Source organism: Aristolochia californica, unplaced genomic scaffold, assembly GCF_029961685.1.
Source record: "Aristolochia californica isolate CCGP_79_NKW_82.1479 unplaced genomic scaffold, dmAriCali1.0.hap1 SCAF_15, whole genome shotgun sequence".
NCBI classification, from domain to species: Eukaryota; Viridiplantae; Streptophyta; class Magnoliopsida; order Piperales; family Aristolochiaceae; genus Aristolochia; species Aristolochia californica.
In genome coordinates this window covers 5,739,534-5,762,858 of record NW_027181826.1, presented here as the reverse complement: position 1 = coordinate 5,762,858, position 23,325 = coordinate 5,739,534, and the positions used below count along the sequence as shown (strand labels likewise).

The window sequence follows — 23,325 nt, the reverse complement described above, 5'->3', positions numbered from 1 at the left end:
CATGATTTCCTTTGTTTTTTGAAAATATATTTGCATCAGAGTAAGGAACTCGATTGAGTTCTGGGCAGCAGAAGTGTTTTCATCCTCCTCATACAGACGAGTAGCAGAAGACCGACAAAAGCTGCTGGGATCTTTTGGTGATAATGAACTTTTTCATGAGTGCCTTGATGGAGCGCAGAGATTCTTGAAATATGCCTGAATTTGCATTGCTAGAATGCTCTTGAGAAAGCTGACATTCTGGTTTAACGTGATTTGAAGTAGAGTTCAAGTGGAGCTCTCTGGTTCTTCGACTCGGGCACTGGAACGGTGCCAGTAATGTCTTCTTCAGAGAGCTAGGTTAAAAACACATATTTCGTCAGAGCGAAAGCGGATATTAAGTATATACTTACTGGAACTCATCACCATGTTGAGCAAACTTGATTATCTCAAGCTTTGAAAAGATGGATTTCAGTTTTTCCAACTATTAGGATATATCGTTAGTAGCAAAACTTTCGTCTAATTGTTGTTTGAATGTCTCATTAACAACAGATAAGTATCTCATTGACAGCAGAATTTTCCGTTTTCATTGCTGTTTGGATGTCTCAGTTATCTTATTACAATCTGCTGCTACATGTTTTATTTCCGAAGTCGTATCCGGAAGTGAGCTTAATTTGGCAAAATCTAGCTCGTCTCTTCGTTGGCATTGGATCAGATTGACTTTGTTAGGATTTCTTAGTATCTTTATTGTCTTCTTGCTGCCAAATCGTATATTTGTTTTTAACAGTGACTTCGAGCCAATTACTTGCTCTATCCAGCGAGTCCATATTGATTCCATTTGATTAATTTTTGAAAGATTTTCGAGGATGGACTCGATGTAGGTTATTTCATGTGTCCTTATTACTCTTATGGACATTTATTATTTATCATTTATCAGTTGTTGTATAATTGCATATTTGGTACGTGTTATTTGGGCATTGGTCCACGATCGCAGTTGCTAATGTGCCTCTTTGATTTAGACATTATTATTGAAGGACTCCTTGGTTGCTTGCTTTGGGTTCATTATTTGCTGACTGTTGTCAGCATTGGTTCATATGATGAAGAATTTGAAGTACTTAGGAAAATAAAGTACATGGTGATATCGACTTCTTCAACTTATCTTCCTTTTGATTTTCTATTATCTTTTTATTATTTATCAGTCTTTCTCCTACCATCCTTTATTTGACTCTCACTTACCCTTTTGGCCAACCTTTTGAAGTATTGCTTTGGGTGGTCCTTTTTATATATATGGGTGTTTTAAGTCCATTGAGACTTTTTATTTGGTACCCTTGGGTTTCTTTATTGTCGTCTTGTGAATGATAGACATTACCCACTTTAGTGATTATTATCACTATATTTATTTGAAATCATTTGAGGTTGGTTTCGACTTATGTTTTATCACCCATTTCTCCTCTTTGAGAGTTTGTGCCCAATTTTGTACTTATCCTTGGGGATACCATGATGGAGGAGCTTATTACTATTGTTATTTATTTCAAGGAGGGATCACTAGCTTTACCTCCGAGTTTGAGGGGGAATGTTGGAAGATATGATATAATTAGGGTGTCATTGACATAATTAGTTTATGTTTTCTGTTTCTTCTTCACTCTTACTAGGGTGAAGGGTATAATTATAATAATGTATTTTTATTATCTGTAAATATAGCTTAAGGGGGAGGGTTTGGCTCAAGTCCATAACCTATTATTCTTCTTCTTATTTTCTCCTTCTCCAAATGTGTCACTCTTAGTCTTCTCCTCCTAAACCTTCTTTCCACAAGTCTTCTTCCCGGTCTTAACCCTTAATCCTCTTCTACTTTGATCATATATCATTGAATCCGAAGTTCTGACAACATTTTTTGCAACATTCTATATGATCAATTATGTTGACTTAATGATCGGTCATACTTTATAGGTTATGCCAAATTACATTTTGGATGATCGATTAAGCCCACATGCCATATGTCAATGTATTATTTTGACATTTAAGCATGATATAGGCTATGCTAAGGGATTTACTATTTTGAAACATTTATATGCATTCGATTAAAACATGGTTTTAAAGTATTTCGTACCCTAAAGCTCCATAAATAGATGTGCTTTAGAAAATCAAAGTTTGGTTGGTTATCTATTTACATGGTTAGAGTTCTTGAAATATTTATATTTGACTTTGACTCTACTCTTCAAGTCTTAAGTCTTCTTCTTTTGTAAGTTTTTCTTCTTAACAATCATCTTCAATGTGTTTTTACTTTGGGCATAGTCTTGACAACTTCATTGATCATTCTTTTGCCTTGAGCTTTTGTCATAGACCTCATAATATTTGTGCTAGAAGGCTTGTGTCTAAAATACATTGATAGCACCATTAGTAGCACACTTTCAAGATACCCATGTTATTATCATCAAAATAATGAAGATCAACATGATTGTACCATTGGTCCAATTGAAGAAACAATGGGGTAAAAGACCCTAACTACACCATGTATAAACTCTCTCTCTCTCTCTCTCTCTCTCTCTCTCTCTATCTTTCTCTTTCTCTCTTGTGAGAGTTTTTATTAAAATTTTGAGGTGAAATTACAATATCACAAATACCCTTGTATATATATATACACCATAAACCCCTCACAAATAATAAAAAATTACTTGTTTGCCACACACTTTAGCACCCATAGTCTGTAAGTGGCGTACCTATGTGATTAATAGCTTAAGGAGAAAATTTTAAGTATTTTCTCATAATTTTTAATTAATATTTCATCAAGTTTTCTAAAAGGATAAAATGTCCCTTTTTGAGCTCAATGACTTAACTTTTGAATATTGAAAACTCATCTAGTTAACTTGTTTTACCTTGAAGAATGCGTCTCTCGATTTCTAAAGCTTTGAGAACCACTTCCAAGTAGTACACTTCGAAATTCAATTTGGGTCTCCAAAAAGACATTCCTCGTAACAACTAAGTACTTTTTCACTATTACTATGTAATTCTTGCATTATCCTTGCTAGACTCACTACATATTTACCTTGAAATCATATAGCTATGCCTAGCAAAAGGATTTGAAGTTACATTTGCATAGTATTAAAGATTTAAGAGACAAATTTAAAAAAATCTAGTACCTATATGCATGTATGTTTGAACTTTGTCAAGTAAATTTGAACTGAAGCTCCTTTACTTTGAAACCAATCTTAATGTTTAGGCTATTACTTGTGGGTTAGAATTGTGAAATCAATCTTTGCATCAAGTTTCTTTGAGCGTGTCCCCTAAATTGAAAATGAATCCAAAATTTATTTTGAGCCTTGAATTTTGGAATCAAGTCAATTATGGATTTATTGAGTTGCTCCCATATAGATTAGGCACATAGGATTGGTTGTATGTATTTTCTTAAGCTTGTTATTTTGCAATCTACCAATTGAGAGAGTATTGTATGACATGCCACTTGTAAGCAAGTAACCCTTGCAAGTATGTGGTCAAACCTTGTGTTATTTCTCAATTTATGGAGAAAAGCCATTATGGTTGAGGAGTTTTTGATGATAAGTTCTCTACGGGCTACCAAGTTGGTAGCTGAATCCCCATGAGAGTCTAGTTTAAAAGTCTAATTTGTTGTTGAAAAATATCTATGTGAGTCTAAGCACAAGTGCCTAGTTCACGGGTAAAAATCCCAAGTGTGGGTCGACATTAGTGAACCTAGTTGGCTACTTAATCCCCTTGAGAGTTTGATCTAGAGTACCTAATTGACTATTGAATTCCCTTGATGGTCTAGGCTAAAAGCCAAATTTATTGTTGAAAAAAAGTTCATGTGCATCTAGTCAAGAGTGCCTAGTTTGGTGATATTGAAGTTAAGACCTTATGATTAAAACCTCGAGCAAAGTAAGAGAGAAAGAGAAGAAGATAAAAGAGAAGCGAACTCGGGTAAAGAAGGGAAAAAGAAAGAAAAGGGAGAGAACCTTTAGAATAAGAGAGCTTGGACGAATTGAGATAAGGGGCGAGAGATTTGATGTTCTACCCCAAGCCAAAAGTCTCTATTAATAATTTTTGAGAAGATGTTACAATGTCGATAATGCCCTAAGGGCTATAAGCTTTACATGAGAAAAGATATAAATAGACATGTTCTCCTTGACAAATTACACCCTTGTGCCATCTTTATGAGATGACACTTTATTTACTATCATGTCACCCCTCTTGGACGTGTGTGCCTTCTCTATACTTGTGTGAGCTTGAACCCATCTTCTAATAGGTGCTAAAAATCCCAAGTATGGGTCTAGATTAGTGAGCCTAGTATTTTGATATTGTGAAAGACTAAATTGTGTAAATTGACTTTTGTGATCAATTGAGTAACTTAAGTTCCTATCCAAGTAACATTGTAATTGGCTTTTGTGGTACATTCTCCCTTGAACTTCCAACTTTTGTTAATATATAAACACTCCAGCCCGTTTCAAGGTTTGTGCCTCACAAGACCTAACACCTCTATTGATGTAGGTCTTTCTCTTATAATGAAACTGTGTGAGATTACTGGTTTGATATGAGAAGAGACCACAGAGATTTGCTGAAAATTTGCAGATGATAAGGACTCCAAACTCACCCAATCCTCAATTAAGACTCCAAAGATGACATTTTGACAAATCAATTCTCTAACCAAAATTAGAATTAGCACAAGCATCATTGCAAGATCACTTTCCAATCAAACTTCTCTTTCAACCCTCAATCAACCTTCCATTCTTATCAACTCTCATCATCTAATCTGAATAATAACAGCAATCAATTAGTCAATGATACATACAAACGGAAACAACTCAAACCAGGTCTCTCCTATTGAAGTAAACCTTCTTCTTTGGTTATGAAACACAGACCCATGAAATTCTTTTGTGGGTCTACAATGAAACGTTCTTCAGACAAGAGGAGACGAAATGGGAATTTTGTCAAGCACTTGGAGGGCTTCTTTCATGCTCGGCCGTCTCTGAGGGACGGCGGAGGCGCAGCTGAACCCGAGCTTGAAGCAGGCCATCAAAGCCTCTTCCTTCCCTTCTACTTCAGATCTCAACGCCACGTCGGCCATTCTCAGTACCCGGATCTTGTCCTCTGCGATGAACCCCGTGTTCCATTGGCTGAGTTCTTTGTCGGAGAATACCTTTCCGGAGAGGACCTCCAGCAGCACAATCCCGAAGGAGTAAACATCCCATTTTGGATTGGGCTTGAGGTACTTGAGAGATTCGGGTGCGTGGTAGGGTGAGAGACCGCCGGTTGATGTGCTGGGGCTGGCGCCGATGGGTGCGACCGTCTCCTGGAGGCTGTCCCTGGAGAGAGTAGATCTCTTGCTGCCGAAATGCCGAGCTGAGCTGTTCGTCTTGTTGCTACTTTCACCGGAGAGAAGCCTCTCTAGGCCAAAATCTCCGATCCTTGGCTCCATGTCCTGCCCCAGAAGGACGTTGCTCGGCTTAAGATTCCCGTGTACGTACTTCTTGTCATGGAGATATGCAAGCCCCCTTGCCACTCCCTTTGCTATTCTTAATCGGAAATCCCATGAGAGATTCAACGGAGACGAACCCATCTTCTCTGATGAGCATTAAAGCAAAACATCAGCAAACTATGAAACCCATCTTAACTGCAACTTCTTTCTCTTAGTTCAAAGGAGAAATAAGAAACAATAATTGAATATACAAAACACCATTTGCCAATCATCTCGTTCGTGATTAATTACCCACATGTAAAAGGATCTACTTGCCCGTTTAATGCAGAGAAAAGCAACAGTGTATCATCACAGAGACAGGACTCTAGAATTTTCTAGATCAATGATATTATGATGACCATGATTTGCAGAACACAAAGATTTGGAGAGCAATTAATTCAAATCATTCAGAGTTAAAGGCCAACTCTTACTGAAAATCCTACGCGGGTTTTTGCCGTACTACATGTAGAGGAAACAAATATGCAGAAGGTTTTAGTGTACAGTGTACTTACTGTAAGCGTGACTGGCCAAGCTGCCATTAGAAAGATAATCGTAGATAATGAGCTTCTCGTCGTCTCCCCAGTAAAACCCGCGAATTCGAACGAGGTTCGGGTGGCGCAACTTGGCGTACAGCCGCACCTGGTTCTCGAAGTCCCTGAACCGCTCGACGCCGGTCTCTCCGATTCGCCGGACGGCCAAAGTGGTCCCATCCTCCAGCACTGCCTTGTATATAATGCTGGAACCGGTGGCCCCCAAAATGTACGCCGAGGCCTTGAGCAGCGTCTCCATCTCCAGCTCCGTCTCACCGTCGACCGTGACCAGGGATCCTTTTTTCTGCTCCTTCGGCTGCAAGTTCTGCTCAGACTCGGATTCCGACCCAGTTGTCTCCGACGTCTCTTCTTCGTCCGTGCCACCTTTCTTCCTCAAGCAAGACCACCCAAGCCCGCCGGATTCTGGCGAAGACCACTCCTGCGTGACGGGAATACCTTTATTGACCTCTTTCTGTACGGCGGCTACGGTTTCTACTCTTTTCTTCTTCCTTGCCTGATAAACGTACAGGAAAACCATCGCCAAAATCCCAATTCCTACCAAGTCCCCGAAAACAATCCCAGCTATCACCCCCGGCTTCATCCCCCCTCGCCGTGACTGCGGCGCTGGGGTACCTGCCGCAGCAGGGACAACCGTGCCGTCCGTCGGGCCGCCATTGCCTAAAGTTCTGGGTATGGCGGCTATCGCAGGAGGGGAGTTAGTTACGTTGGGCTGGTTGGAGCGCGTGGAAGGGATCACACACGGGTTCTTCAATGGCTTCCCACACAGATTGGGATTCCCAATGAAAGCTTCCGCCTTCTGATCCATTAGAGCGCGAGGAATCTCTCCGGTGAAGTTGTTAGAGGAAAAATCAACAGTCGCATTGGCCGGAATCCCCGACGCAAATTCCGGCGAGATCTCGCCGGAAAACCTGTTTGATGACAGGTTCAAGTACTTGAGCCCCTCCGCAGTAAAATTAAACCCCAGCGTCTCGTTCAAAAGATTCGACGAGAGATCCAACACTTGAAGCTTCTGCAACCCAGTCGGAACGTCTCCAGAGAAGTAGTTGTTACTGAGAGAAAGTACAGTCAGGTTCGGAAGCGAGTTCAAACTCCAGGGAATTTTCCCGGTAAACGCATTATCTGACAGATTAAGACACTCAAGCGCCTTGGGTCCACCGACGAGCTCCGGCAGTTCTCCTGAGATCTCGTTATTAGCCAAAGCCAGTATCTTCAGCTGGGAAACATTGAACAGCTGGGACGGCAAAGTCCCATTCAGGAAATTGCCAGACAAGTCAAGATGCCGAAGATGCTGAACCAATCCAAGGTCCTGCGGAAGTGATCCGAGGATCTGGCTCTGGGGAAGAACGACAGCTACGACACGAGACGCATAGAGCTCCTCCGGAATGGCGGTGCAGGCGACGCCTTTCCAGCCGCAGGGGGACTCGTCGGCGTAGTTCCAGGAGTCGAGAACGCCGAGCGGGTCGCTGAGGACGGCGTACTTGAAGGAGAGGAGGAAAACGCCGTCGAAGTTGAGCGCGAGGAGTCGGCCCGGATGAGCCAGCAGTACAAGGACCACGAGGGGGATCACAAACGAACAAGACAGGAGGCCGAGTCCCGGTCCGGGATAGCGAGTGGAGGGAGTCATGGTCGATGGAATCGGAACATTTCTCCGGTTTGTTACGAAGAAGGAGCGCAAAATATAAGGGGAGAAGCGAGAGAGGTTTTGTTGGGAGAGGGAGAAAAGGAGAAAGAGTGGTTCACCGAATCGATAACCAGATGAAAAAACAAAACAAAAACAAAAGATGATAATTTATACGGAAGAGGAGAGAGATTAATAGGAAGACCTCAACTCACACTTCCGTGATCTGAGATACGGAGACACTGGAGAAAAAGTCAGTAGTGTGAGAAGCACATAAGACGACCGTTACATGTTTCAATAATTTTAAAAATCATCAGTTATATTATATTTGATTTAGTTGATTTTAAATGAAATCATTGACGTTATAACTTTTATAAAAGAATGAATTTAATTTTATATTTTTTAGATTTAACATGAAAAATTAACAAAAGGTGGCGCTTCTCAAGCGCGTCTGAGGTTAATCCGGTCTGATTTCAGCTACTGCGAACAAAAACTAACCCGCGGGAAAAGAGAGTCTCACAGCGGACGGTGGAAACAGCTCACGGAAGCTGTTTTTTCATCACCGCTTGCCGCTTGCATAAATTAACGACCAACGACGAGAATAAATAATTACCGGACCACCCCTATTAAGTCCTTTTAAAAAGTGAAAATTCCTCGGAGGAATCCTTCCTCTCCGTCCGACGCCGGAAGCAACAAAACCTTTCTGAAAATTTCATCAAATTCTCCCGGAGGAGGAATTTCAATAATTCCCCTTTTCCGGTCGTATTTTCCTGGTTTGCCTTCCTTTATCCCAAAAATTTCCGACATTTTCCTTTCAAAATGATTTCCCACTAACAGATTCCTAAAATTATAACTGCAAAGACTGTGATGTTAGCGATTAATAGACTATTATTTAGTGAGTGATTTGGGACTTGGCGCCCGCGGTAAACGCTAAAACCGACCAGGACGAGGCCCACGGGGTTGGGGTATGGAGGTAGTGAGTAAAAGCTGTAAAGGGGTGCTCTCTCTCTCTCTCTCTCTCTCTCTACCCTAAGTGCAAGGACCCAGTGTCCCCCAGTTTATTTAATCTGAGCTAGCACTTGACGACCTGTTGGGTTTTCTTACTGCATTTTCTTTCTCTCTCTAGATTTGTTTATTCTCAGAGGGTTCTTTTCTAATAATGGCGAGAGTCCGGGATTTAATCCGAAAGGAATGTCCGTGCGAAGAGCCTTCACTAAAAAGCTACTTTTTTTCTAATATGCGCGGTGGATGTTGGTTTCTACTTTTTATACTTGATAGCTTTTCCTCTTTTTTCTTCCTTTCAAGGGAGATTCTTTACACGTGACGTCCTCCATCTTGAATTGGATGGTTAAGATCGTTTATGTGGTGGATCCGATCTGAGTCTGAGGCTGACCGAGAATAACCATATTTGCTTTTTGTCAGTGAGATGGCCGGAAGATTTGTTACGAACGGCGACTCCTTTTCTTTAAAGTTTTTATTCTCTTAAAAATCTATCCATCCAGGAATTAAGTATTTACTCGCTAACGAAGAGAATCAATTATCTCCGTTAAAGTTACCGGAGGGGGAAGAAAGAACTTTATACAGAGGTGACTGCCAGCGTCTTGGAAGGAATTTGGCCTCCAATCTACTGTTGGCTTTTGACGTTTGAAAGTAGTCACTCGTCAAAAAGCCTGATTCTCAGGCTCCCTCGCGGAGGGGAGGACGAAGATGGGCCACGCTGGGTTTTGCGGGTCAGAAAGATGGTGGGAAGCGTGAGGGACAGGAGGAATTGGGGCTCTTGTAACGAAGAGGGGAGTTATTAGTCCTGGTCAGAGTCAGAAGCTGAAACCGTGCCATGCACGAAGCTATCTCCACTCTCTTTAATACCATTTACGCTTTGATCGAGGTAGGACCGAAAGAGTGAGACCCGGTTTAGACCGAAAACGGTAGACCAACATGTAAAAATATAAGAAATTATAAAAATCACAAGAATATCTAATAGAGTTAAAAAAAATAAAAAACGAGTATGACGTTAAATTAAATATTTTCATACAAATAACCATCACATCAATTTAAACTTGTCTATACAAATAACCATCACATCAAATTAAATTTGTTTACTTGGATAGAATAAATAACAAATAACTTATCCATACAAATAATTTGTTTAAATCATTGTATTCTATTATCCATTTAAAAATCAATAAACTTGTAAAAATTATAATTCACAACCTAACCAACTCATGATTCACAACCTAACACTCATAAACAACTAAACAACTCATGAATCATGAGCAATTTCCAAATGCCTCCACTAAGACAAGAAACACAAGTTTTTGCACAAAACAACCATAACAACATTAATAAAAAATAATTATAATTGAAAATGCAAATATAAATGTAAACTTACTATAAAATAAAATTAATCTTTATCATCGTCACCAAGTAGCTCAACTAAGACAAATCTAGGAATACAAGTTTTTACAAAAAAAATAATAATAATAATAAAGTTAATTAATATTTTTAAATAAATAAAAGAACTATCAAGTAAAATTACCATCGAATTCTGCTCCAACCCAATCTTGTACACACATTAAAGCTTCTATAGTAATTGGTCGTAGAGTACTCCGATAAGCATTAATCACTTTATCGCCTAAGCTAAAAGCTGCTGAAATGAAACTATAGACCAGTATATATCGCGTAATCAACGACAATGTTGGATATTTTTAACCATCCGTCTTCTACCACATGAAAATATCAAAACCTGAATTCTTAGGATTTAATGGCTCATCCAAGTAGAAATATAATATTTGTTCGCTCTTGCTCTCCTTAACATAAGACTCAAATTCTAATAGGTTACTCTCTTTAATAGAACTTGTGCTTGTGGAAGATACATTCATCTCTATATTCAACGTTCTCCTTTTCTTTTGGTATTCTCTCAAAAACACATACAAACAATCACGAATTTTACAAACTTCTTCCCTCTCATGCATGTACAACTTGTGATAGTAAAACCCAATTATGCTCATTTCCTGCTTTGGATCTAATACAACTCCAATAGTTAAAACTAAAGAACAATTTTTCCAATACTTGTCAAAATTGCTAAGCATTGATTATGCCGTCAAGGAAATAATATAACTCATGGACTCAATCTTCTTAGTTAACATCACACATTTTTGCAAAGAAAATGTTCATTGTGGGGGTATTTAGTACTTGAGGATAACTGATTGACTTCACTAATCACCTTTCCAATTTATAATATATTTCAGTTGACATTCTCCATTCTTCTTCAGTTGGCAATTTTATCTTCATATTTTCACGTTGTTTCAAACGTGCAAATGCATCTTTATATTCTAAAACCACTTTGAAGCATCTTATGGGTGGAGTTCCAACGGGTTTTGCAATCCAAAATCAACTTCTTCTTACAATAAATTCTTAATTGATGAGTTATTTCTTCAAATTTCTCAACTCTTTGAGGGCTTGCAGTTCAATACACAATCCAATCTCTTAAAATCTCTATTGTTTTTTTTTTTATCTGTCAAAGACTTTCTTGAACAACTATGTTTAAAATATGGGCAACATATTGAACATGTAAAAACTCTCCATCATGCAAAAAATGGTGAAAAAGTTATTCCCTAAGTAATGTTATACAAACATCATTAGTAGAACAATTGTCCACAATAATGCAACGCAACTTTCTTTCTATATTCCAATCCAAAAAAAAATCCAATAGACCTTCACACAACAACACATCTTTTGTATAAGGAAAAGGAACATAAGTAAATCTAATAAAAAAAGTACAAAATATTTTATCAACACTATGGTACACATAATATAAGATATAAAAATAACATTAATAAGAAGTATAGTCATAAGTCTAAAAAGACATACCTCAACATGCACTCATGTAACTTCCAAGAATCATCAATATAGTGAGCTTTAATGGCCATGTACCTTTTCTTTTGCACTGAAGTCCATATTTTGGTCGTGATGGCTACTCTACTAGAAAGCTTATCCAACTCATTCGGAAGCTTTATTTTTTCACTATTATCTTCAAGAGGTCTCTTTTCAAATGGTATGAGAAATAGGTTGATACAAAGGGTTTGCCTTCTTTATCATATTCCTAGAGTATGGACTTTCAACTATAGACAATGGTTGTTTCTATAATACAACCTACTTAGTGATACTATACTAGCTCTCAGTCTCTCTTGATTAAACATATGATTTGAAAGTCTCGTAGCTTCATTAGTTTTTTTTTTTTTTTTTTTGTAGAAGATTGTAATTGTTGCCTAATGTCAAGATTTTTCTTTATTGGGCACCTCTTCAAATGTTGAAAGCAAGTAGACGTTCCATTTTTGCTAGGTGCTTTTAGTTCAGTTTTAAAATAATTACATCTAGCCATGGCTATCCCATCTTTTTATAAATTTATGTAAATCATACCAAATTTCTGAAACGAAACTCCTTTTTATCCCTCTCCCTAGTGTTTCTGAAGGTTTTGGAGCTTGACTAGAATTACCTACAAGAGGCTTCAATAACATTATCAATGGTCTGATTACCATCTCTTTTCGTATTAATATTTCTTGCACTTATAAATAGTTGATTTTTAGTTGTGGCATGATTCGTCTGAACCATCGAACTATAATTGACAACACAATCACCTCAAGAATAAGAAACAAATCATACAAGTAAGAACCCAATTTAACAAACTAATACATGCCCAACTTAACTTAATACTAAGCAACATGGAAACAAAACATAATTACACAAGTCGTAAAGCAACATATAGAGTAAAGAACATGGAAGCAATGTACAAGGTTTAGGTTTAGGGTTTAAGTCTTAGGGCTTAGGGCTTAGGGTTTAAGTCTTAGGGTTTAGGGTTTAGGACTTAGGGATTAAGGATTAGGGTTTAGGGTTTAGCGCTTAGGGATTAAGGATTAGGGTTTAGGGCTTAGGACTTGGGGCATATGGCATAGGGCTTAGGGTTTAGAGCTTAAGGCTAGGGCTTAGGACTTAGGGGCTTAGGTAGGGCTTAGGGTTTAAGGCTTAAGATTCAAGGTTTTGGGTTTAAGGATTAGGGATTAAGGATTAGAGATTAGGGATTAGGCCCGAAGGGGCTTTGTTTTGAAGGAATGCAAAAATTGTTTTAGCTTAGGTTCCAAAGATGATTCGGCGTGAAATAAGCTAGGGGTTTTGTCATTTGTGTGAAACATAAGAAAATTAATAAATCATACATATGAAGGCCGAAGGAAATTTGTTTCAAAGGAAATCAAAAGTTATTTTATCTTAGGTTCCAATGGTGATTTGGAATGAAATGGGCTAGGGGTTTTGTGTCAAACCCAAAAAATTCAAATAAACCGTAGTTTTTTGGATCCTTAAATGCAACGGGAGCCCCTTTACCTCCTAATACTTGCTAATAATGTAGATACTACAAAAAAAACTCCTAACCATATATATCAAATACAAAAAATGTATTACTAACCGTAACACAAAAACACTAACAAGTAAAGATAATAAAATCAAAACCATAGAACACTAAGATCTCGGTAGGCGGATTCATCGCTAAAGATATAGAAATCTGAAGATCAAATAAATGGCGGCAACAGAAGGAAATGAATGAATCTGGTTAGGGTTCAAAAAAAGAAAACTAGAATGAGGGTTAGAAATTAGAGTTTAGGGTTCGAATAACAATTGGGAACAATTAATCTTATTGTTTCTATGGTGGACTGGCAGAGTTGGCAATGCAAGTTTTTTAGAAATGGGCGAGACGACAATGGAAAGTAGGATGGCATTCGGTGACCATGCATGGGCACTAGGGCAAGGGCAAAAATAACTAAGATATACTAAACCTAATTGAGAGAGAGAAGCACATTGTCTCTATAAATTGACACAAAATCGATTTATAGACTCTTCTCTGATACCATGTTGAATTTCTAGAAAAGAGAAATGCTTCATTGACTAAATTATAATTGAGTACAATGAAGCTCTTTTTATAATAGAGGAAACAAGTAGAAACAGAATACAATTAAACAACCCAAGTCCCAGTTACACCCAGAGTCAAATACTAAAAGATAAGTTCCTAGAACAATTGAACAATTGAACATAACTAAAACACATTTAACTGAAACTCTTTTGTTAGACCTCTTTCTGTGAGACTCCTATGAGACTCTACTATATTAATACAGGGTGTGTGCGACTTCTTGATGTAAGAGTCATGTAAGACTCTTCCATACCTGCTCTTCAACACCCACCTTACTCTAAATGTGTAATTTTTCGTCGAAAAAAATGACTCAAAAAATTATATTTATTAATTTTAACATAGCCTTTAATTTTTTTAATTTTTTTATATTATTTCACCATCATAATAAAAACTCATTTTCTATCCCTAGTAAAGACTATTTTCCCCTATAGTATTTGACATGGGAGAGGTTTGTAATTGCATAAGAAGAATTAGAACGAACATTTTTTTTTACAATATAAAACTTAAAAAATTCAAAGAGTTTTAAAGTCTTCTATACCATGTCTCAACGTGAGATAGAATCAAAACCATTTATTTACATAAAAATTTCATGGAATTCTAGTGATTATTTAATTCCATGAGAATGTCCAAATATGGCCCTTGAACATAATACTTTTTGTTATAGTTACAATGTCATATGTTTAGAGTCTAATCTATTAATATGTCTAATTGATAAGTAAAATTAGTTTTGTTCATATAAAAAAGTAAAATAGTTTGACATGTTTTTGAACTACACCAACCATACTATACATAGAGACCTCTTGTAGGTTTGAAGAGACTTTTCAAGGAGAATTGTTGGAGATGAGAAAAGCGCTTGAGAAATTTATAGAAGTTCTAGTTCCCACTTTTAAAATCCTCGGAGAGTATGCAATAAGTATAAATATTATTGTAATTTTGTTAAATTCCCCTGAAACAGTCACAAAGCTTGTACCAAGCAGACATTCTATCATCACTTTGTTATCCCTCCCAATGCCTCAAACTTTAAGTTAGCTTGAAGCCTTGGCGAATTTCCATATTAAAAGTAGCAATACACAATTTTCTTCACCGTTACTTTGCCACCATATTTGAACTCGCAATTGTAGTACAAGGTCAAAATTTTTCTTAAAGCATCAAGTGAAGACTAACTGTAAATTAAAGCTTTTCAAAAAAAAAAAAGGAGGCTACAATTCACCCAATAGGTAATTCAATGCCCTACTCAAGTTCACAAGTGAAAAACAAATTAGAGGAATAAATTGAAGCTAAAGCCTTACATTATTTAAAATATTGTAACTTGCTCTTGTTGTTGTGGTTACACTTTCAGACTTGTTTCACTTGTATGTTGACAAGAATAAACCCCCCATTGATCCTCGCTAAAAAATGAAGAATCAACATCTTTCACCGTAGGCAACTTCTCTTCCCAAAATAGAACTCAACTCCATTTTTTTAAAGAAATTATAGTTAATAAATACTCTAGACTTAGTTTCTTACCATCCTATTTAACTCTCCCTCACTTGTTTCGGTTTTTAAGGCTTGTGAGGTATGAGAGAAATTAATGCAAAAAAAGTGGCATTTCCCTCTTCCCTTCAAGTTGACTTGCCATTTTCTCTCTCCATCCTTATCTTCTCTTATAAGGTCTCTTTTTCATTTCTCTCTTTTGAGTTAGAGTAAATATAGATGTAGTCTCCTTTGGTGAAAAGAGTAGAAAGAGAGAAATAGTGATAATTTGATAGACAATAGTCAATATAGGTATATTTTCATATTGGCATTCATCTCATAACTTATCCAATATTAAAAGGTAAGAAATTATTCGGTAAATTAAAATTAAAAAAATTTCTTTTTTTTTACTCTATATCTTACATATTCTTTAGGGATTTATTTGTTTGTAACATTAATACTGATGGATATTGTGTTCCACTTTTGATGATATTACTGATACCAGAAAATCGACATAGAAGTGTATTAATTTTGATGAAGTCATATTTTTAAATTTTTAAGTCTATAAATTTTTTAAAGTTGTTATCTTATATTATAAATTAATTTAGAAAATTTTAAGCCATTTGAGAGAAAAATTATTGATGGACCTAAAACAAATTTAGGTATATATTAATATTTATTTGAAAATAAATTGTACACAGAAAAATTATAATAAACATGTTTCAATTTTATATTGATATAAGATGTTTTTAGATTTATTTTTTTTATAAAAAGTCATTTTTTATGAATAATATGTAATTTTAGACCATTTTAATTAATAATATTTTTTATTTAATTATTTGCTTCTTTCGAAAACTTTTTAACTTCACGGTATATTGGTACAACTGTTATTGTTATATAAAATACAACTGTTCATTTACCTATTTATCAAATAATAGATTGGTAAGTAGGTAAATAAATTTAATAAAAAAATTATAAAATCTAAAAAGTATTAAAAACATATTATTATTATTATATATAAGCATATGAACAATATCATTTTAATTTATTACAAAATCATTAAAGAAATATTACTTAGAAAAAGGCACTTGAATAATGTTTTATTTGAAAGATACATTCATTCAAATAAAATTTTATAATATTACAATTGTATATTGTTATATAATTTGTAAGTCATGTATGGAATAGTGCTTACCCATTTTGGCTCCATTTAGTAAATAATAAATGGAAAATCAAATAAACGGGTAAAACTGACACCCCTATAAACATCAACAATAAAAGAAAAAAAATGAGTACTAAATTTGTTAAGTAGTTTAACGTACATAATTGCACAAAGACGACAAAACTGATGAAATCCAAAACTTGAATATTGGTGGTCATAATTAATATGGTTATAATTTATGCCACATAATTTTTTTGTTTTAAGTTGGGATCATTACTATTATCTCCTATTTTGAGGGGCTAAATGGAAGGAGAAATATGAAGGACGAGGTAGGTAACAAAATATACCTTCATATGTTATGGCAATTGAATTTTATGACCCTAATATCTAAGTAAGGTGGAGTACAATATGAAGATTTTTTTCTTGAAGACCAAGAATTTTTTTTTTTGTAAGTTGAAGTTATAAATTCTTGTTTTAGGGGTAGTGTTGAAGAGTAAGTATGGAAGGGCTTTACATGATTCACAATAATGTAGAATTTAGGATTCCATGGTGAAAGACCTCGATCAAGGTGGTAGAGAAAGAGAGGAGGAAGAAGAAGAGAAGAAAAGGAGGAAGGGAAAAGAAGAGAGGAGAAAGACGCTTGATGACTGGTAGAGAAAGAGGGAGAGAGCTCTTGGGAGAAGAGAGAATACGCTAGGAACAAATTATGAGGAGAGGAGATGTTTGATGTTCTACCCCATGGTTTGAGGTCTTATTTATAGTTGTGGGATGAGGTTTACAATGACTACAATGCCGTTAGGGCTACAAGCTTTATGAAAGAAAAGACAAGTGTGTATACATCATTTTACATAATTACACTCTTATGTCACCCTTATGAATATCACTTTAATTACCTCCTTTGCTACCTCTTGACGTGGGGGAGGAGTTCGCTCTTTTTACTCGTTGTGCCACTCTTCATGGGTGCCTTCTAACAAATAAGAAGTCTCACAGGGCATCAATTCATATGGCAAAGTCTTACAAGAGGAAGTCTCACAGAAGTGTGTCATTTAAAATGTGTTTTAGTTATTTTGGTCTTCTATTAATGTATGTTTAATTGTTTAATTACTCTAGGACTTATATTTTAAAGTTAAGATTTTGGGTGTAACTCGGGACATGAATAATTTAATCATAATTTGATTATACTTGTTTCCACTATTCTAAATAGAGGCTCATTGTACTCAATTATAATCAAGTCAATGATCTATTTCTATTCTTTAGAAATTCAACAATCTTCCTTTCACTAATAATGTTTATTCCATCTATAATGGATTCACATTAAGTAATAAAAATAATAATCAAAATTAAATACCATATAAATTTAAATTACAAATTGGGAGTCCACCCAAATTAGCAACCGTCTTCTTACAATCAATCTCCACATCCATCTAAACAATTAAACTCAACACTTAGTATAATACAAAATGTAAAGAAAAATAGATTAATAAAACACATTAAATAATTTAAATGTGAAAAATAAGTGCATTGATGGAAATTAATTAGGACAAATCAAAACACTAATGTAATTTGATTAAGGCAAATCAAATTAATTAGGCCATGATAAACTTAGGATAGATTCAAAAGCTCAATTGATGCTTGATTCAATCCCCTATTTTACCATTGACTATTACGCATAGGACTACATTATTTTTTGGTGATTATACCTGGGTATAGCCAATCCCATTGAGGTTTCAACATGAGACCTCAATCTAGAAAAACCTTAACGAGACTATTGAACCGCAACATAACCCCCTACACAAGCCTTCATGCAACTATTAGATTACAAATGCATCATTTTGCTTCTTAGGTTGATAATGGGTCATAAACAGAACGATGGGTGCAATATTATTGTAAAATTAAGAATTAATTATGCATGTAAAAATAATAAAAAACATATAAGCTTGATTTGATTTTTTTTTTTTATTTTATCAATGGGCTTGCTAGCACTATCAGGAAGACTAACAAAAACAAAAACACAAGTGATCGACAATATGCCCGTGAGGCCAAGTCAATCTGTATGGGAAGCACTACTGAATGCTTGTAAAGCTCGTGGGAGTATAAACCTGGTAGAGGTTGCTTTAAGGGAGCTACGAAAATTAGAGCTTGATAAAGAGGCTGGTTATGTAATCTTATCTACCTAGCGAATATCCTACTCTGTCTTCATAAACTTTGAGTTAACACTAAATCAACTCCATATTTATATATGATAAAAGATCATCATATTCCTTTTAATTATTGGAAAAGATCTTATTGGATTTTTATCATACTATATTTATCTTCTTGTGCAAAACTTATATTTTTTATTTTAAATTATATAAATACCATTCTTAATCATTTGTAAATCATTTGTAAAAGTGTGTTTAAGTTCAACATCTAACATGGTATCAGAGCAGATCGATCTTCTGCCTTTGTCATCCACCCGTAACTAATTCTCTGCGGCACCCTCCCAAGCTGAACTACCCGGACGATGAACTTTCGATTCCGTCTGCCTCACACTCTCCCACTTCGCCGTTACCTTGCTCTTCACCGATATTAAGAAGAAAAAAAATGCTTCTATCCCCACTCTTTGCCTCTCCGTCCCACCAGCTCAAAAACCCTTTGCCATTCTTCCTTCTATCGTCCTTCAGCCTTCCCGTCAATGACGCATCCCTCACCGCCTAACAGCCAATCCGATTGTCGCCTCCACCTTCTACAATTGTAAAGGTGGTTTAATTCGACATCTAACGGTACCTTGCGACCTGGCCGGTTAACTCATGACCTAACTAAGTCGTCTTAGTTTTTGAAAGGAGCCATGGATATAGGGACTCATGTAAGTTAATTAGATTGATCTCAAACTCTGTAGATAGAAGGGGGATACGGGGTTGATACGAAACAAAGATTCAAGCAGTGTAGAAGCAAAAATGGAAAAGAAAAAATGAAATTGGAAACTAACAAGAAGAGCAGAAGAGAGATAGATGGCAGTAAAAGATGCAGTTGAGAGAGCAGTGTGAAGTGGAGAAAGAGATAGATGACACTAAAAGACGGCAGGTTAAGGAGAAAAAGTCACCGCCGGCAGCGAGAAAGAGCAATGAGAAAATCGTCTCCGGCGGCGAGCAGGTCTTCCGTCCATACAAGATGAAAATGAGAAGAAGGTAAAAGTGAAATGAGAGTGGATTTAAAAGGTAAGAAAACAGGGTGAAACAGGGTGAAACAGAAACGAGTTTACCAAAGCCCAGGCTTTGGGTGAGATTCAGATCCGTCAGAAACGTAAGTACCGACTTTTAAATTAGATAATGTCGGTACCAACTTCTGTTGGGTTCTCTGCCAAATGGTCGTAGCAGTACAGAGTTTAGTGCAAAAAATCTAAAAGAAATCTTTTCGTTGTATTTGCTATGTTTGATGGTACGCAGGCAACGTGGCAATTGACCGATGACGTAGACTCCTAAACTGTCCGCTAAATAATTTAGGTTGACGGTAAGATTTCGTCGATGCAACGATAATTCTCCTTGAAAGAAAACTTCTATTGACTTTGTAGTTAAAAACGGAGTTAATCCATAACAAACTTGAAATGAAGTGAAAATTTTAATTCATCTTAAATGAATTGATTCAACTTCGACTCATTTTTGGGTGTTAGTATAGACGAGTTCAAGTACACTAGAAAACAGATTCTAGTGTTAGTACTCCAAAATGAAAAATATGATATAAACAAGAGAATGAGTAACTTTTTGTAATATACTTAAATAGAACATATACCTAAACAGATAATTAACCAAAATAAGTATAGTTACTACACTTATAAGTGATTTAATGTGTAGTATTAAAATATATTAATAAATTAATTAATAAAAGACTATATTATATTACTATTATGGTCTAGGGTTAAATACTTATGTCTTCCGCTCCTAACAGACCGGTCTTTTGGGTGGTATTGGCTAGGTACTTAACATTTGGTATCAGAGCAGGCTCTACGTCGTGAGTTCGAATCCTTGCGGTGTGAATCCTGAGAGCGGAGAGGGTGACCTAGCCGAAACTAGAGTGGATTAATTAAATCCCTAATTTAATACAGTAATTAAAAACTGAACATACTGAATAAATAAAAATAATTATTTTATAAATAAAAATATGGATTATTATTTTTATGACGCTGGTTTAATTTTTCCAAACTTAGTTGTTTACCGTTGATGCTCTGACTCTGGTTCCTACCTTCAGTTGTTGGTAATCAAAATACAAAAGGCTTTACAATTATCATCGGATTATCTTGTTTCATTATCGTGCCTTCTTCCTACATCCGTCTACAACCACCTACTGCTGCTTATTCGGCTCTACGCACTGCTATTATTGCTGTCTAAGTCCTTTGCTACCAGTATCATTCCTATCGTCTGAAACTCACAAGTCACAACTCTCTGTTCTTTGCTATTTGGTACTCAACATTGCTTACTACTATCATCCTGCTCTTTTTGGACCTCTCTTATTCTCGAAAAGACACTCTGCCTCGTCTCCACTATCATCCAGCCCGAGACACTCAACAAATCTCTCTACATCAATCTTCAGCTGACATCATTTTTATTGGAAGATACTAATTACTTGTTGATCTTCCTTATCTTCACTTTTCGTGATTATTGGAAAACTCTGTGTTGGATTGATTTGTTTATGGAAGTACTGAGCTGGCTCTTGTTCTCTATTTTGCGTAGCTATTTTTTGGAAGTTTCGCTCGTCTCCTTTGCTGGTCATCGTCCTGATTATCTGTTGTTAATTAACAACAGCAAAAACAACTTTTCGAACATTATCTTGTTGTCATCTTGCCAATCTCAGTAACTCAGATCGTTTTTTGGAACGCTACTTGATCCTGGCTCGATCCTCTGTTGAGGTTGTTAATTGAATTTGTTTGATTCTATTATTTAGGATCTGTAGACCACTTCTTTAGTTATTTACCATGTTATTAGGATCAGAAGACGTGGGTTTACTTTTCTATTTTTAGCTATTTGTAAGGCTTACAAAAGCCAACAATATGTTTTTTAAATTGAATTGATCCTTTCTATTTTCCGAATTGCCTTTCTACAACAATCTGGTATCAGAGCGGGTTTTGCAACTTCGGAAAAAAAATTTCGGCGACCTCTTGTTCATGTGCCACAACCATAGAAACAGAGAGGTTTAGCGATCAAAAGAAAATTTGAGAGAGAATCGGGAAGAGCCTCCCGAAAGCAAAGACGACAAGAGAGGAGAGACCTCTCGCGAGATCCCTTCTAAGCGAGACCCACCTCCGGGAAGAACATTCTGGAGCATCCCGACAGTGAGAGAGACAAATGGAGAGAGCAGAGACGGTGAGAGAAATCGCCGGTGCGACTTCCACGAGAAGAGGAGCAGCACCAGCGCGGGAGGAGAAAAAGAAAAAAAGGGGAAAGTGAAGCAGTGCCTGTGCGTTAGGAGAAAAGAGACGCGTGGGAGGAGAAAATGAGAATAGAAAAAAAAAAGGAAAAGCGACGTGCGGGAGGAGAAAAGGAGAAAAGAAAAAAAATAGGAGCGTTTTCTTTGAAAAAAAACAGCGCCAGTATTAAAAAAAAAAGAATGGCTGAAAATTATTATGTTCAACCCGCGATTCCTAAGTTTGATGGTCGTTACGATCATTGGTCCATGCTTATGAAAACTTTTCTTCGTTCAAAGGAGTATTGGAGTTTGGTGGAGACTAGAATCCCTATTGTAGCAGAAGGAGTAGTGTTTACTGAAACACAACAAAAATCAATTGCAGACCAAAAGTTGAAAGACTTGAAGTAAAAAATTATCTGTTTCAAGCCATTGATCGAACCATTATGGAAACAATCCTCAACAAAGACACTGCCAAGCACATCTGGGACTCTATGAAGCAAAAGTACGAGGGTTCCACAAGAGTCAAAAGAGCACAACTTCAAGCTCTTCGAAAGGAGTTTGAGGTTCTATAGATGAAAGAGGGTGAGAGTGTTGATGCATATTTTTCTCGGACACTCATCATAGCAAACAAGATGAAGATTCATGGTGAAAACATGCAGCAAGTGATGATCATTGAAAAGATCTTGAGATCAATGACCTCAAGGTTCGACTATGTTGTGTGTTCGATTGAAGAGTCTAATAACTTAGACACCTTAACCATTGATGAGTTGCATAGCAGCTTATTGGTACATGAGCAGAGGATGAACGCGCATGGAAGAGGAGATGAGCAGGTAATCAAAGTGACCTACGATGATAGAAGCAATGGAAGAGGAGGCGGTCGAGCTCGTGGAGCTTCTTGAGGAAGAGGCAGATAAACATTTAACAAAGCTACAGTTGAGTGTTATAAGTGTCATCAATTGGGGGACTTTCAATATGAATGTCCTCAATTGGAGAAGGAAGCGAATTATGCTGAGCTTGAGGAGAAAGAAGAAATATTGCTGATGTCATATGTGGAGCTTAATCAATCAAGGAGAGAAGATATCTGGTTCATTGACTCAGGGTGTAGCAATCATATATGTGCAAATAAGGAGTGGTTCTCGAATCTTGATGAGGAATTCAGGCAATCTGTGACGCTCGGGAATAATTCCAAAATGGCTGTGTTGGGAAAAGGCAACATTAGGTTGCAAATTGTTGGAGTTACTCAGGTAATCAATCACTAATGTTTTCTATATACCTGAGTTGAAAAATAACTTATTAAGTGTTGGACAATTGTAAGAAAGACGCGTAGCTATTTTGATACAACATGAAGTTTGTAGAGTCTATCATCCCAAACGTGGGCTTATTATGCAAACAACAATGTCTGCAAACAGGATGTTCATTTTTCTTGCAAGAATTCTGCCAAAAGCTCCTACTTGCCTCCAAACAATTCTTGAAGACAACACTCACCTTTGGCACTGCAGATATGGGCATCTGAGTTTCAAGGGTCTGAGAACATTGCAATATAAGAAAATGGTGAGAGGGTTACCATAGTTGAAGGCACTATCCAAAATATGCCTTGATTGCATGGTGGGAAAGCAACACAAGGATGCATTTCCAACGAGGAGTTTATGGAGAGCATCACAAAGACTTCAGTTGGTACATGCTGACATTAACGGACCCATCAACCTTGTTTCCAATAGTAACAAGAGGTATTTTATAAGCTTTATTGATGATTACAGTCATAAGGTG

The 23,325-nt window shown here is 36.6% G+C and overlaps 2 protein-coding genes across 2 annotated transcripts; one reads left to right on the top strand and one right to left on the bottom strand.

Moving 5' to 3' along the window:
• Positions 1–4,577: 4,577 nt before the first annotated feature.
• LOC137951528 (probable LRR receptor-like serine/threonine-protein kinase At4g37250) lies at positions 4,578–7,731 on the bottom strand. The gene is made up of 2 exons (XM_068798243.1): positions 5,953–7,731; positions 4,578–5,547 (listed from the first exon to the last, which is right to left on the bottom strand). The coding sequence occupies exons 1-2, from the start codon at positions 7,613–7,615 to the stop codon at positions 4,883–4,885; spliced, it is 2,328 nt and encodes a 775-aa protein (XP_068654344.1). The 5' UTR covers positions 7,616–7,731; the 3' UTR covers positions 4,578–4,882.
• A 14,270-nt stretch (positions 7,732–22,001) lies between these two features.
• On the top strand, positions 22,002–23,102 carry LOC137951142 (uncharacterized). Its single transcript, XM_068797740.1, has 4 exons — positions 22,002–22,121; positions 22,218–22,388; positions 22,506–22,802; positions 23,058–23,102. The coding sequence occupies exons 1-4, from the start codon at positions 22,002–22,004 to the stop codon at positions 23,100–23,102; spliced, it is 633 nt and encodes a 210-aa protein (XP_068653841.1).
• Positions 23,103–23,325: the final 223 nt, after the last annotated feature.